Consider the following 14,141-nt stretch of genomic DNA (forward strand, 5'->3'; position numbering starts at 1 on the left):
TTGTTGCAATATTTGCGTACCCTCTCAGTTGCACGGTGGCATCACTCTGACAGTGTTTGTGATTTTATAGTTGCTTCAGAAACCTTCACTTTCGCAATATTGCAAACACAACAGCAGACTGTGTCCTATCAACTGTGGATTTTGTGATTATGTAACCAAAGAACATTTGTAGGAACGGGTTACTTCATGTTAACACTGATGCTCTTTAGCCTTTGATAATGATGGTTACTCAGATGTTGTCAACGGTCAAAACAAACACACAACCTTTGATTGATGTTCTGATGCGAGGCCAGATTGTGTCAGTAACTGGTCTGTAATACGTGAATGTTAAAACCTTTTTTTTTTTTTTTTTTACACATAATAATCTCTTGTTAAGGTAAGGTGACTTTATCTTTTCATCCCTATCATTCCTCTAGCAACTGATGGTCACATTATGTACATTTTCAATGAGTCAAACTTATATTTGAGAGGACATCTGATCACCCCATCACTTCCCCTTTGCGCACTGGCTTCACAGAAAGAATTGCGTTGAGGGACACAGTGGAGCCAAATATATTTTCCATTGTGCGTTGATGCTTAAAAAGAAAGAAAGAAAAAAGCAGGATCAAAATGAATTTAAATAAACTTCAAACTGCTTATAACTCTCTGTTTCATTATTTTATTAGGTTGTTTTAACACCAGCAACCACCAGGAAAGACAAAACTCAAAACATCTCATGTTTCTGTATCAACGCATATCCCACAGTCTTATCCATTGTTTTCTTCTCCAGCTGACACTGGGATTGGACAAGGCTCCCTGGTAGGATCCTCCACTCTATGTTCAGGCATGTTCAGACACTGCACCTGTGAGGCGAACTCAGCCAGCTCCTTCTGGTCCACTTGCCTCCTTTTGCTGAAGAGGTAAAAATCAGTTGTCTTGAAAGTTGGTGTGTTCAAATTGTAGCTCATCACCATACAGTCTCCACAGGATGTTGCATAGAAGGTCCCATTCATGGAAATGTGCTGTCCAACCTTAGCTTGATAGTTGTGGCCCTCAAATACAACCGTTGAGGACACATATTCGCACCGACCATTAAAAACATTTGCTAAGACAAATGTTGAGTCGTGGTAATGAAGTGTTGTGCTGTCACTCATTATAACACCGTTTGCAGCTTCAATGACTTTCAAACTGCCTGCAACTAAAGACCATGTTCCCTCTAAATGGTGAGGATCGAGAGTTTCCAAAGGCTTGACCACGTCCGTGCAGGCCAGAGGACCCGACTGGCTCACAGACACCAAGCAGAGGAGAGTGATGGCACACACGACAAACATCTTGCTGTATGTTGACACCATATGATTCTGAAAGTGGTGCCGCTGTGGAGAGTCTTCTGGCTTTATAGTTTCATCTGAGAAGGCCACATGTCAACAGTGAGTCAGCAGAATTCTCTGTATTGATTTTACATGTCATTTTGATTGCAAAGTTCTACTGTGTTGCAACACACCACACAGTTTTTTGTGTATTTTTTTCTCCAATACTGAAACAGCAGAGGATCATTTCTGGGAATGGGTAGGTTTAAGCAGAATAACAGATGGATTTCAGAATTAAACTAATGTTTATCTCCAGCTTTTGCCAACAGGCCAACAGGCAAAACATCAGTAGTGCACACTATCTGCTACTTTTAAATGTTTTGATCTGTGCTTGGAATTAGACACATTTTAGATACATAATAGATAAACTGACATTCAGTATATGATTAGCATTTTAAGTTAGCTGATCATAGAAAAACAAAAGGAATAGGAATGGTTTTCGTGATTGTTACTTGCAGCTTTTTGCAACTTCCCCATGAAACAGAAATATTATATTCAGCTGATATGAACACAGCTGTTTTGGGAAGGCGTCAGTTACTGATAGTTGAAACATAAAGCAATCTAAAAGCTGTCAAATCTAGGTCTTGCGTTTTCATATAGTTTGATAGAAAATATATAATGAATAATTTAAATACTTAAGTGGATCATTGATGTATGGTGAAACAGCACCAAGGAAAGTATCAGTTTTTCTCAAAACCTGCTCATGACAGTTTTCTCATGTATGAAGATTACCTGTATACCCGCACATATGTCTTATATCTACAGTAATCAAGTGGATAATTTAAAATAAATTGCACAGATCTTTTTTTTTCTAGAGCAGTGAGTGAGTGAGAGACTGTCCACCCCCACTTTTTAAGAGACGTGCTGGCTTTGCATATGATGATTCTGGACATGGCACTGAGGGAATCTCAGCCCAGAAGGACTTATTTTCACAGTTACAGGACACACTGCTGCATCCTTTTCCCCAAGGATGGTGAGAGCACTGCACTGGGACCTCAGGCAGCTTTGACAAGCTCAGTATAACTGGCATGAGTGAAGGATGCCGCTCTGTCTGAATCTCATTATCCTTATTACCCCCCCTCTTTCTCCCAGGTGAAAATGTACCTTATTAAAAGCGATGTCCATAAATCTACACAAATGTTGCTACATCCACTTGTTTCACGTTGCTACAGCTTTTTCTGAGCAGTTTTTTGTGCACTCATGCTAATTATTGCATTCACTGAATCTTTACCTTGTACTGTTCTGTCTCCTTGTGGTGTCTCACATGCTCTGTGTAGATAATAACCTGTGACAATCTTTGGTCCTCAGCTCGATTCTACTCTGAGAACATTTTAACCAGTCAAAGTTTGAGAAGGTGCTTCAAATGCAACAAGTAGGATTTCAATTTGTATTCAATAAACCTGAAATTTGGTACCACTTTAGACTAAGACTTCTCTTATGTAGGGATTCATAAATTGTTTATGACTACCGTTTCTAACAACTTGTAAACCACACAACAATTATTAATAAGTTTTAGCAAACTCTTTATACATTGATGCTGGGTCATTATTTGGCAAGATCATTGTAGAAGTGTAATTGATAGGCTATTTAACAAATTTGTTTGATTATGTGGAATAACAGTAATAGACAGTAGCAAATAAATATAATTTAGGATAATTTATACACTAATTGACAGCTGAACAATTTCTAGTCATTTTTGTTTTTGTTATTGTGAACCTGAATTACCTCGGTGTTTCTGTGAAGGCCAGGGCGTGGTGTGGGGGATATCAGGTCAGTCAGGCAAGCACAGTGTGGAGCCACATAGTTTTTTGACCTGTCCCGCCTCTGTGAATAATAACGGCAAACAAATCCAGAAAATTGATTATTTGCCAGTGTTTATGTAAACTATACAGAGAATTTCTGTGGATTTAAAAAAAAAAGTGTGTTTATGTTTTTGTACAATAATTAATATGTCATGACTGATTGGAGCATCAAGTTAAAGCAGAAGTGAGTGATCCGGTCGTTTTCGCTAATGCTGCGTTCCAGGCAGGCTTTTGAAATCGTAAATTACAGCTTCAAGTCACAACTTACGACTTTGTAGCGTTCCAGGCAACCCACTCGTGTTTTTCCGACCTGTTTTACCTGTGAAAGTCACTATAACGGCCACTCGTAACTTCCGACCCGTGAACTCCTACCAGATCAAACTGATACAACTTCACAGGACGGAAAAACACGAGTCTACCTTGAACGCACCATAACAGTCCTCGTCCCTACGTCGCCACATTCACGGCGTCCCTTGGCTGCACACACAGCCCTTCATGCCGTTCTCTCTCCTCATTGGATAAAAACTGTAGGATACGATAAATGTTTTCTCCTCGGCTCAGAGCAGAGCAGAGTGACTGACAGACCCGTGTTTCGGTCCAAACACTCTATGTAAGTGATTGCTGTCGGAAGATATAACTATTTAAGACTTATATTAACACAAATATATCACTTACTTCTGCTTTAAGGCTTCATTCACTGGAAACCTACGATCAAGTAGAATCAAGAATGCTTATTATTCCTCTGATGTACCACTGTTGACTGGTCAGTGGGAGCTTTATTGTAAAGTAGCACATCACCCTCATAATCATCATCATAAATGAATTAGTTACTCAAGGCTTTTGCCAGTTATAAATGCTTAAAAGTCAGACTAAGCATTAACTTGATCTTGCCAAAGATGGAGTCTTTGTCAATGTTGTGTCAATGAATTATTATGATTTTATGAGTGTTAACAGCAGCATTAATGAGTAAATTATAAACCATTTGTTGGTTGGTCTTCCCTTTCTGACAGACGCATGAAGCACTGGTATATGTTTATCTTTAAGGCCCTTACTGGTAAACAGCCCCCATACATCTCATCTTTATTAGAATGGCGCTCTGGATCTTATTCTACTCGCTCTAGTGGTTTATTATTTCTTAAAGTCCCTTTTGTACACTCAGAGTTTGGTAAATCTGCCTTTTCCTTTGATGCTCCCAACTCATGGAATATTCTCCAACATACTTTGGGGCTGGAGATTATTCGTACTCTTGCTGATTTTAAACATATGGTGTCTGACCTTTGTAAATCATCTTGCAACTGTTATTAACTATTAACTGTTGTTATTAACTGTTATTGTTGTGTTCTGCTGCTGCTTGTAAACTCGTTGTCCCTGTAAATGAGGGAAACCTCAGTGACCAACGAGTTAAAATAAAGGTTTAAATAAAAAATAAATAAATAAAATAAATTTACAGATCCTTTATGAGGGCAGTCCTATTGTAAAGTAAACTTGAAATAGATCTTCTGTGAATCATCACCCTGAACTAAGAAAGAAACGGCATTAGGACACTGATGGTTAGACATTATCCAGTGTGTTTTTTATGCTATACACTTGTTTGATAAACAGAAATGCTAGATAAACATCAAGTAAAGCTTTGTATGACAAATATCAGTTTAATCATTAAACCATTAACTAAACCATTAAACCATCAATCAATTCACAACTGACATCTCAGGCACTCTCAATTCCACATGCTCTCTGTATACAGTATATACAACCATGCACAGAGCTGTGGCAGCTCTGGACACCCAAAAGCTTCTGGTAAAAAAAAAAATCATACTTTCAGGGTTTTTTTTAAGATAATATCTCTTAAAACCGACAGTGGCTCACACAATGTTCAGTGTTACATGCTGTTGCTTATAAATTTGACCATTTCATAACATCAAGTCTGTATATTGTCAGAACTTGTATCACAAAGTGAATAAAAATGTTCGGGCCCTATACTTGGATTAAAATATATCTAATAAAAGATCACAATCAATGAAATAACTCAGATTTAAAAGTCCTTAAATTAGAACAATATCTTATCTCAACACCTCCATATGAGTAATACCAGATGAATTATACATGAAGATACAACATTTCAAAATAATATACTTTAAGTCTGTTTTTTTTTTCCTTTTTGCTCAACTGCATCTAAATTGTGCATTCTATGGCTGTCTCGTCTGCCCAACCAAAAGGATTAAATAAAACTCAAAAGCAGTAAGAAGTGAATTTAAAAGCATAGTCCTGGGTCCTCAAGGCACTTAAACGCAGACAAGCACAGACCATACCTCCCCACTCTTCATATTGGAGAGAGTGAACTTCCTCCGAAGGCTCAAGAGTGAGATAAGGACATTTCAAGTGAAATGTGTGGAATGTAGGAGGTGGTACAGTGGAGGGAAGGGAAGCCGGTTTTGGACATGTTGATACAAACAGGGATGGATGCATAAAACAAAGAGACTGGGGAAGGAGTGTGTTATGAATTGAACACCAGAGACACAGACTGAGGGATACAGCCAGACTGAAGAGGGAAGGAGGGAGGGAGGGAGGGAATGAATGTACAGAGAGGGCATTTACATGACAGAGCAGCACTTGCACTTGGCTGAGTCAGGCGGTGGGCTCGCTCCCCCGTTATCCCTGGTTGGACTGTGTGTCTCTGTGTTGGCTGGGTTTTTAGCTGCTGCTGGCTCTGCTTCAGTGTTGGGGGCTTTGGCCTGTGACAGAAGAGGCTCCTGCTCCCCAGGCCCTGCCTCTGTCCTCTGGTTCTGCTGCGAGTCAGCCAGGGGCACCTCCTGAAACTGGCCTGGGGCAGTGGCAGGATCCTGGGTTTTTAACGCTTCCTCAGCTCCCTCTGGTGACGTTGCAGCCTCGCCCTCAGCCTTGGGGACGAGAGCAGGGGGTTGTGCCTCAGAGTAGACTGGCACTGAAGCCACTGCAGTGCCCTCTAGAGCAGTGGACGGGGACTGCAGTAGCGCAGATGCAGGATCTTCCAATTGCATGTCCTGTCCTTCAGCTTTCGTCTCTCCACCTTCATTTTTGTTTGACTTAATGTCACCCTCCAGGTTTCCATCTCCAGTTGCTGCTTGTGCCTCAGCAGTCGCCTCAGTCTCCTCTGGTTGTGTGATAGTTTCTGAAGCTGCCTCCGTTGTTATCACCTCCTTCTCAGCCTCCCCTCCCCCTCTGCCCGCTTCTTGATTTGGCAGAGGGGCTTCCCCTGACACGGTCTGCGGCTGATCATCCCGGGGTGTAAGGTCCTCAGGTGCATCATCGCCTTCATCTGTGATGATCACACGTTCCGCTCTCATCACCAGACTTCCCTCCCCCTCCTCCTCCTCCTCCTCCTCCTTATTAGTGTTGACATCTGGAACATGACCAGGCTCTGCCTCAGGAACACCAAAGCTCAACTCAGGTCCTGACTTCATGCTAAAAACACCCTCAGTTGCACAGATGGGCCCGTTGGTGTTGGGCTGAATATCCTGCTCTGAAACCTCATGATTGGCTTCTAAGGCTCCACCACCATTGGTTAAGACAACCTCACTTTGTTCCTGCTGTGGCCTTTTGTTTGTCTTCACCTCATCTTCATGTATTCCTGAAAAAAAAAGTATATAGAAAAAATATTACTGAGTACGATACAAGAGGGAATATCTGTACAACTGAATAAGAATAGATAGAAATAATCATACATTTAAACATGAAGTAAATTTGCAATCAGTGGACCACACTCTCATTAACCCTGATTCTAAGATTTCATTTCAGCTTTCACATTTACTTGATCAGAGGTTGCTTTGCCACCAATTTGTCAGAACTCAACACAGCTAATTAATGTATTGTAATGCTGTGACAAAAAGGTTCTGCCATCAATGAATCTCAGTGCCCTGATATAAGGCAGAAGATAATAAAGTATAACACTATTTTATCCACAGGCCATACACTGTGAGGAATACCCATGAGAAAGACAAGCAGTGAAGCACAAAAGTAAGACAGGGATATGTAAAAACAGTCTAACAAGTTTAGAACTAAGTCTCATGAATGGGAAGTTGGTGAAACAGTAAAAGACAATTATTACAATAATTAAATTGATTCAGATTCTGTGATCTGGATAAGAAAGTCACCTACTGTAACCTGAATGATTTAAACTCAAATAAAGGTTCAACTTCATTTTCACTTCCTCCAGCAGCCTGAGGAGCATCCTCACTGACACCCATGAACCTGCTGCCCTCTAAAAATGCAAGTTGTGCACTTGCAGTGGTGATTAGCATAAATATATATGCAAAACCTTATTCAACATGCCTAAATATTCATCACAGCATGTATGAACTTTTTGTGAAGTATAGGCATGCCCTTGCCACTCCTTCCTTTACCATGCAAATTGCACAACATCAGTATGTATGATGAAAAAAGACAAATAAACCTATAGGGGCTGAGTGTGTTTTAAGAGCTGCAAACCCACCTGATGCTGATGTATTATTTTCTCCGTTGTGCACAACAACATCTTGGCCCATTTCTGAGGAAGAAGCAATTAACACTTATAGCAACATTTGCAGATAACACACATACTGTATTTTCAGTAACAGCAGGCATGCATTGTTATAATTGTTATCAATACCAAAAAACACTGGAGTTTAATCATCACACCTGTGCAATTTTGGAGGGTATTTTTGAACAAAATGCTAAATAATAGGTGTTTTATTTTTCTGAGGACATTTATGACTATTTACTAGCTTGTTTCACTGAAACTGGTAAGTGTAAATGGGAAGGAGTCAATGTGTTAAATAAATGATATCTAAAAAATATGTACTGAAATTAAATACGAGTAGTATCAGAAGGGCTGTTGACTAACAGGTAGTGGCAACCATCTAAGACATGTGTCTGCACTGTGCACTTTGAACATGATACACTGGTTAAAAGGTTGAAAGGCTTTTCTCTGCACTCAGTTATGGATTGAGCTAATTGAATTTCCTGAAAACACTCAGGTTAACTCACAGCAATCCTCTGAGTCTACAGTGTAACATTTGCATTCCTTTATCACTTTCTCTGGTAAAAAGCGAGTGTGAAATAGAGTGTTCTAAAATGCCCACAACTATTTATTTTTTTTCAAATATTTGTACCAAATGATTTATCTGACTCCACTTACCTGCTCCAGCCTCTGCCACTTTTACTGCTTCCTGCTGGGTAAAAGGAAAAGAAGAGAAAAATTAACATTTGTGTTGCCTAACTGTAAATACAGAGGACAACATATAAAGTACAAACACTGGGGCTTTACAAAGACTTTGAGGGAACAGACACAATCCAAAAATATGTTTGTTTTTTTAATATAATATCTCAACAGCTCAGAAAAGCACAGATTAATGTATCCACTGAAGGACGATTATGCTGATTTTGGCAGAGAGAGGGTCAGTGGTTTTTGCCTGGTCACAAGGGGGAGTTATTGAGCCGGACAGCCCTATTTTGACCCCTTTTAGGACAAACACAGTTAAATGTACTTAACTGCACCAGAGCTGACCTGATAAACATGATGTAGCCTACAGCAAGTAGGCACTGTTTGTGCAGTTATTAAAACTGAATGCTGACTTTCCCAGAATACCAACATACAGTATCATCACACTCCTTCATCAGAGAGCATTACTTAAAAAGTCATTTGAAAAAATCTTCATGTGCATGTTTGATTTGGATGATTTTGGCTCTCACTCGCTTTCAATCCCCTCACTTAAAAAGATTTGCTTGCAGTGCTGTATTTTCATATACAGGATGAGATCATACATCACAGCCAGCATGGTTAATCACCTGCAATAGCCATAAAACTTAAAATCTTAAAATCTATGTCTCCAGTGGAACTTCAAAAGCCAAGGTAGGGGCGTAGTTTAGCTCAGTTGGTAGAGCAGGTGCCCCATACTGTATACAGAGGCTATAGTCCTCGCTGCAGCCAGCCCCGTATCGAATCCCAACTCAGGCAGCCCTTTGCTGCGTGTCATTCCCACTCTCTCTGCCTTCCCGTTTCCTGTCTCTCTCGACTGCACTATCAAATACAGTAAAGGCAAAAGGCCCCAAAATATACTTAAAAAAAAGGTTAAAGGTTAAGGTTAAAGATGAATACATGATAATTTATAATAATAAAAAAACGTACTAAAACACCCTGGGGCACACACACAGAACAGGAGGGACAATTCTTTTGTTTCATTATAAAGGCCTTCAGCGAGATGAGGTAAACATACTTGACTTGAGGTAAAACAATAATTCCTGAGAGGATCAGCGCCCAATTGTTTATGTAACAGGGCTGCTTACATTCATGCAGTTCCTGTGTTTGAACAAGAGGTGCTACATCAAAGGTACATTAAGAGAAGAAATGCATTATTCATGAAAAAAAGCCACAGACAGAAGTTGTGGGAAATTGACTGGCTAATGGAAGATGATGGAGCAAGCTTGTTTAACACATATTCTAGCCCTCCTTGTGTCCACAGAGAGAGTGGGTGTATGTGTGTGTGCAAAAGGTCCTTACCGTTTGGCCATCCTCCATCTGTTCCTTCTCTTTCTCCTCTGCTAGACACTGGCTTTCTGACTGCAACCTGAGATGGACACATTCATGGAGACAAATCAAAACAGACCGAATCTATACTAACATACAGTACACTTTTCCTTTAAATTGTCCACATTTGATGCTTAACATTATTTTAGCCTTATTTCATTATCTCAATAATAATCTCAGTGATACTACTCTAAGCAATTGATTTTTCTAAAACAGTACATTGAAGTTTCCCCAGAGGCCATGTACAGTGAGCATAAGGAGTCTGGCTTGAAACTGAGGCAGTGGAACTGTGGTGTGGACCAATAATAAGACTGGGATCTGGAAGTGTGCCCTACAGGGACTTGACAACATTGTTCGCTGCAATAAAGGAACATCTAATCCTGTCTGGCAAGTGTGCAGGGTAGATCACCCTCTCACCCCCTGCTTCCAAATTCAGTAGTGGCAAAATTAAAACTCGGAACTTTGCCAAAGCATACATAATGAACGATGACAACGAAATGACAAGATAACAAAAATAGAAAAGGAGAATGACACAGATATCAATTATACATGAAACTTCAACGAAACAAATGTAACAAAAAATGTGACAGTTCTCTTGTACTTTTGCTAACTGTTTCAGACAGTCACAAACTGTCTGACAGGAGACAGTCTTTTAACTCTAATTTGTATTCACACACGCACGCATGCACATGCACAATTGCGCATGCGCATACACAGGCACACACAACCTCACACACTCTTGCTGTACTTGTCAATGTCCTTTTCCATCTCCTGGGCCTGTGAGCCCCACAGAGGGGAGCGAGGGCTGTGGGGGTCCGGGGAGACTGGGGACAAGGGAGGCCCTTCCATCAACCACTGGTCCCTTAGTGACTTCCTCTGGAATTAGAAAGAAGAAGAGAGTGACTCAACTTTGATTTGTGGTACAACAATGATTATGATAATATACCGGTACGCCACTAGATCACATGAATTTTCTGGCGAGTCAGTGATGACATAAATATATTCAGTATGTAGGATGACAGTACCTGTGATCTGTTACACCAGCTTGCTGACTTATGGGTCAGACACTGGTGCAAAATCAGAAAAACATAATACAATAAGCTAAAATAAGACCAAAGAGATTAAAATACTTAATATGTAGCCAAGTAAGTTTAAGAATGTCTTAAACATGCCAGAATAAGTTCACAAGATAAATAAAATGCAAACAAATCAACAGCAGCCCAACAGAAAATGATCAGTAACCAACAATGTGTGAACAGAGAACAGCTAACAGGTAGTAGCCTATGGCTAACTTGGTTAGCAATTAGCTCATCATACAAATTGGCTAAACAGCAAAAAAGGGGGGGAAAAAAAGGAAAGAGAAAAGATCACAACTGCTGTAATTTGTGCCTAGTACAGAGTACCTTCATGCCGTGGTCCAAGAAGGGTATTATGAGAGCAGATAGCCTACAGGATGCCTGTTGGTATTTACTTGTTTACTGTCTATGAAGCTAACAATGTCAGTTTGACTCTAGCTTGGTGTTGCTAATAACAGTTGCTACTGGCAACAGAATGTTCAACTGAAACTAGCTGCTGGTGGCAGAGCAGAGCGACAAATCACTGTAATGAAAACCACAACTTTGATACCCTTGCCAATTACATAAGAAATATTTTTATAGTATTTATTTGTTTTTTTTCTGGCTTTATTTTGACAGGACAGCTGGAAAGAGACAGGGAATGGGGAAAGACAGAGAGGGGGAATGACACACAGCAAGGGGCCACAGGGTATGAGGTGCCTGCTATGAATGTTTAAAATTATTAACAGATACAATTTATCATTTGAGGTGTTGCTGGAGTCTTTTCACTGCCACCGGACCACAACGTGTCATGTAACAGGTCGTCAATTTCCTTTGAAAAGTAGGCTACTCTTCTGACTGCACCCTGGCAGGATCCTAGGCTGCGCAGGATCCTAGGCCATGCATTAAGAAACAAAGTAACATGATAATGAGTCCTGCAACAGATTGTCTGACCCCACAGAATCCTGATCATAACACCATGTAGTCAGTCTGAGAAATTGTGCGAAGGAGAATACTCATGCTACTCACTTGATTTTTTTTATGTTTACTGATTAACCAGAACTATCCATGTTGGAAAGCATGCTCACCTTACTTTTAGCTCCTTAAACACTTATTGGTCTCAATGTGGTGTTCTCAAAGAATAAACTAGCTACCGTAGACATTGTTAGGCAGAGATTAAAGCATGGGTGAACAGGGTGGATGTTGGAAACAGCAACGGGGAGGACTGGAGAAAGGCATGTTGAGCAGAGACAGACAGAAAGAGAAACTGAAAAGGGGAAGGCCAAAGAAAAGGTGAGACAAAGAGAAACACCAGTGTCCACGTCAGCTGTCTTAATTTGAGCGATCCAACCGAGAGAACATTGGCATGAATTTACAGCATGTGTGGGCACTTTCTGTTCTCGTCTCATCTCTACACATCTCTCCAGGAAATAGACATGACCCAGTGAATAAAAGCTGCCTGAGGCTGCCTATCATTCCCTCCTGACAGAACATCAAACCGAGTGCTTCTACATTTTACTAGAGTAAGAGTGCAATTCTCTGTAGTGTGAGAACTGACTCTCCATTGTCCTCTAAACAGACACAAAACACCACAAGACTGCAGTTTACAAGTCTAATAGGCCTAATGATTTAAATTTTATTTACAGCTTTGTTATTTTCTACCTTTCTTGCATTCATATAGACCCTTATCAGTCCCCCAGATCCCTGCATGGATTTCAAGAAAAGCCCTTTGAAAACTGCATGTCTAGTAGCCTATTTAATATGTGGCAATGGCAGTCAGACGTCTAAACTTCCATTGCAAACCTTAAAGTCCATCATAAAATACACCACAAATACAACATATTTCATTATGGTTGGTATATTTTACATTTCATTTCACCAGCGCTATAGTGCTTTCATAGGGATTGATTTTTAACTATCCAAGGTGGGGAAATTACCTATTTGAAAATGCAGAATCTTTTATTAACTTTTAATCTTTCCGTCAGCTTTAGTCTTCACCTTTAGTCTGATGAGTTCTGGGCTACACAAATACGCACAGTGGGTCTCATTCATGAAACGTGAGTAAATCTGTGTGTAGATTTGCACATAAAAGCTCACTCTACTAAAACTCTACTCCGGATTCATGAACGGTGCGGGAAACTCAGATTTGATCGTAAACACGTGTGTAACTTCATGAATGCCAACCCATCGTAACCTAACAACACGCCCCCGGTGATCAGCAATTAGCATAGATCTCCATACATGAATAGCCATATAAGGAGATCCTGACCACCTTATTAGGAGGTAGGTGCATCCCGCTCACCTGTGGCCATGACGCAAACGAGGAAAGAGGGAGAGAGAGAAAAAAAGAGAGATCACGGATCGAAGTCATTTTGGGTGAAGTGGAGTCCAGAAAAAATATTTAATTCTTTTCTGTTAGTAGTGGTGTGACTGACTGGGACAGGTCAAAGGCTGGAGGGAAGTAACAGATTTAGTGAATTAAGTAGGCCTATCCTTGGTTGATTAAAGAACCGTTTAAGAAGTAAAGCCAGAATAGTTAGATATGAAACTTAAAAAAAAAAAACACAACTACAGAGCTACAGCAGTGACGGGAGGAGGAGGTTCTTCACAGCCTCAGCTGTAGAGGAGCATGGTTGTATCAGCACATGAAGTTATATGGGCAGGTTATATTCTTAGAAGCACCAGCCGTCTGTCACAGCTCCATCCAAACCGGTGCCGACTGCGCTGCTGCGCAGGGTGAAGTGTGCGCCCACCGAGCGTGTACTGTAGCAACACAAATACGTTTTTTCCGGTTTTATATCATATTATCATCATCATAAGATGGAGCCTTGACGTGTTTGTGCGTGTCCGATCCCTAAAACGTCTCTCTCTCCAAATATTTCTAATTGTTTGTCATGTTTAAATTACGTGTTTCAAAGGCATCGGCGTATTTTGAACATGAGAGAGAGTAATACGGATTAAAATTTTAATTTTCAACAGTGACAAGCAGTATTTATTTGCATTCCTACATTTACACAAGCGCTACACACAGTCCGGAGCAGGTGTAGATTTTGTGAGTAGCTACGAAAAAATCAGCACTACTAAAAGATTGATGAATGCGGAAATCCACGTAAATTTGCGCTGCTCAGGGTTTACACGCAAATCCGTGCTGCTCACGTTTCATGAATGAGACCCATGAGTTTAGCACAATCAGACTTTTTCGTTTTAGGATATTGTACTGTATGTGTCATCTAAAGAAAAAGTTGTAATAATTGGCCAAACAAACTTGGCAATACACACAATCAAATATGATTAAGTGGTTAAGTTAGTAAGTGGTTAAACTGCTATCAGTCAGGCTCATCAAAACAAGCCTGAATTTAATTCACTTCAAAAATATATTTCCATTTCAATATATTGC

General features: G+C 40.2%; 1 protein-coding gene and 1 long non-coding RNA gene across 8 annotated transcripts in view; one reads left to right on the top strand and one right to left on the bottom strand.

Annotated features, from left to right (window-relative positions):
* Positions 1-642: 642 nt before the first annotated feature.
* palm3 (paralemmin 3) overlaps positions 643-14,141 on the bottom strand; it is a 39,517-nt gene continuing 26,018 nt past the window's right edge. For 4 of the 7 annotated variants that reach the window (XM_083979255.1, XM_083979258.1, XM_083979256.1 and 1 more), the window contains 7 exons: positions 10,438-10,565; positions 9,663-9,729; positions 8,301-8,334; positions 7,617-7,670; positions 5,744-6,755; positions 3,072-3,170; positions 643-1,384 (listed from right to left, as the gene is read on the bottom strand). In XM_083979255.1, the coding sequence (XP_083835381.1) occupies positions 3,122-3,170; positions 5,744-6,755; positions 7,617-7,670; positions 8,301-8,334; positions 9,663-9,729; positions 10,438-10,565 (1,344 nt within the window). In that variant the 3' untranslated portion in view covers positions 643-1,384; positions 3,072-3,121. Of the gene's footprint in view, positions 1,385-3,071; positions 3,171-3,836; positions 4,668-5,743; positions 6,756-7,616; positions 7,671-8,300; positions 8,335-9,662; positions 9,730-10,437; positions 10,566-14,141 lie in introns of those variants that run through there. The other 3 variants (XM_083979259.1, XM_083979261.1, XM_083979260.1) reach the window with 3 other exon arrangements.
* On the top strand, positions 1,283-5,700 carry LOC310991579. Its single transcript, XR_014595638.1, has 3 exons — positions 1,283-1,406; positions 2,162-3,172; positions 4,629-5,700. It is a non-coding gene; the product is annotated as an uncharacterized lncRNA (long non-coding RNA).

Source organism: Trachurus trachurus (assembly GCF_905171665.1).
Source record: "Trachurus trachurus genome assembly, chromosome: 1".
Taxonomy (NCBI): domain Eukaryota; kingdom Metazoa; phylum Chordata; class Actinopteri; order Carangiformes; family Carangidae; genus Trachurus; species Trachurus trachurus.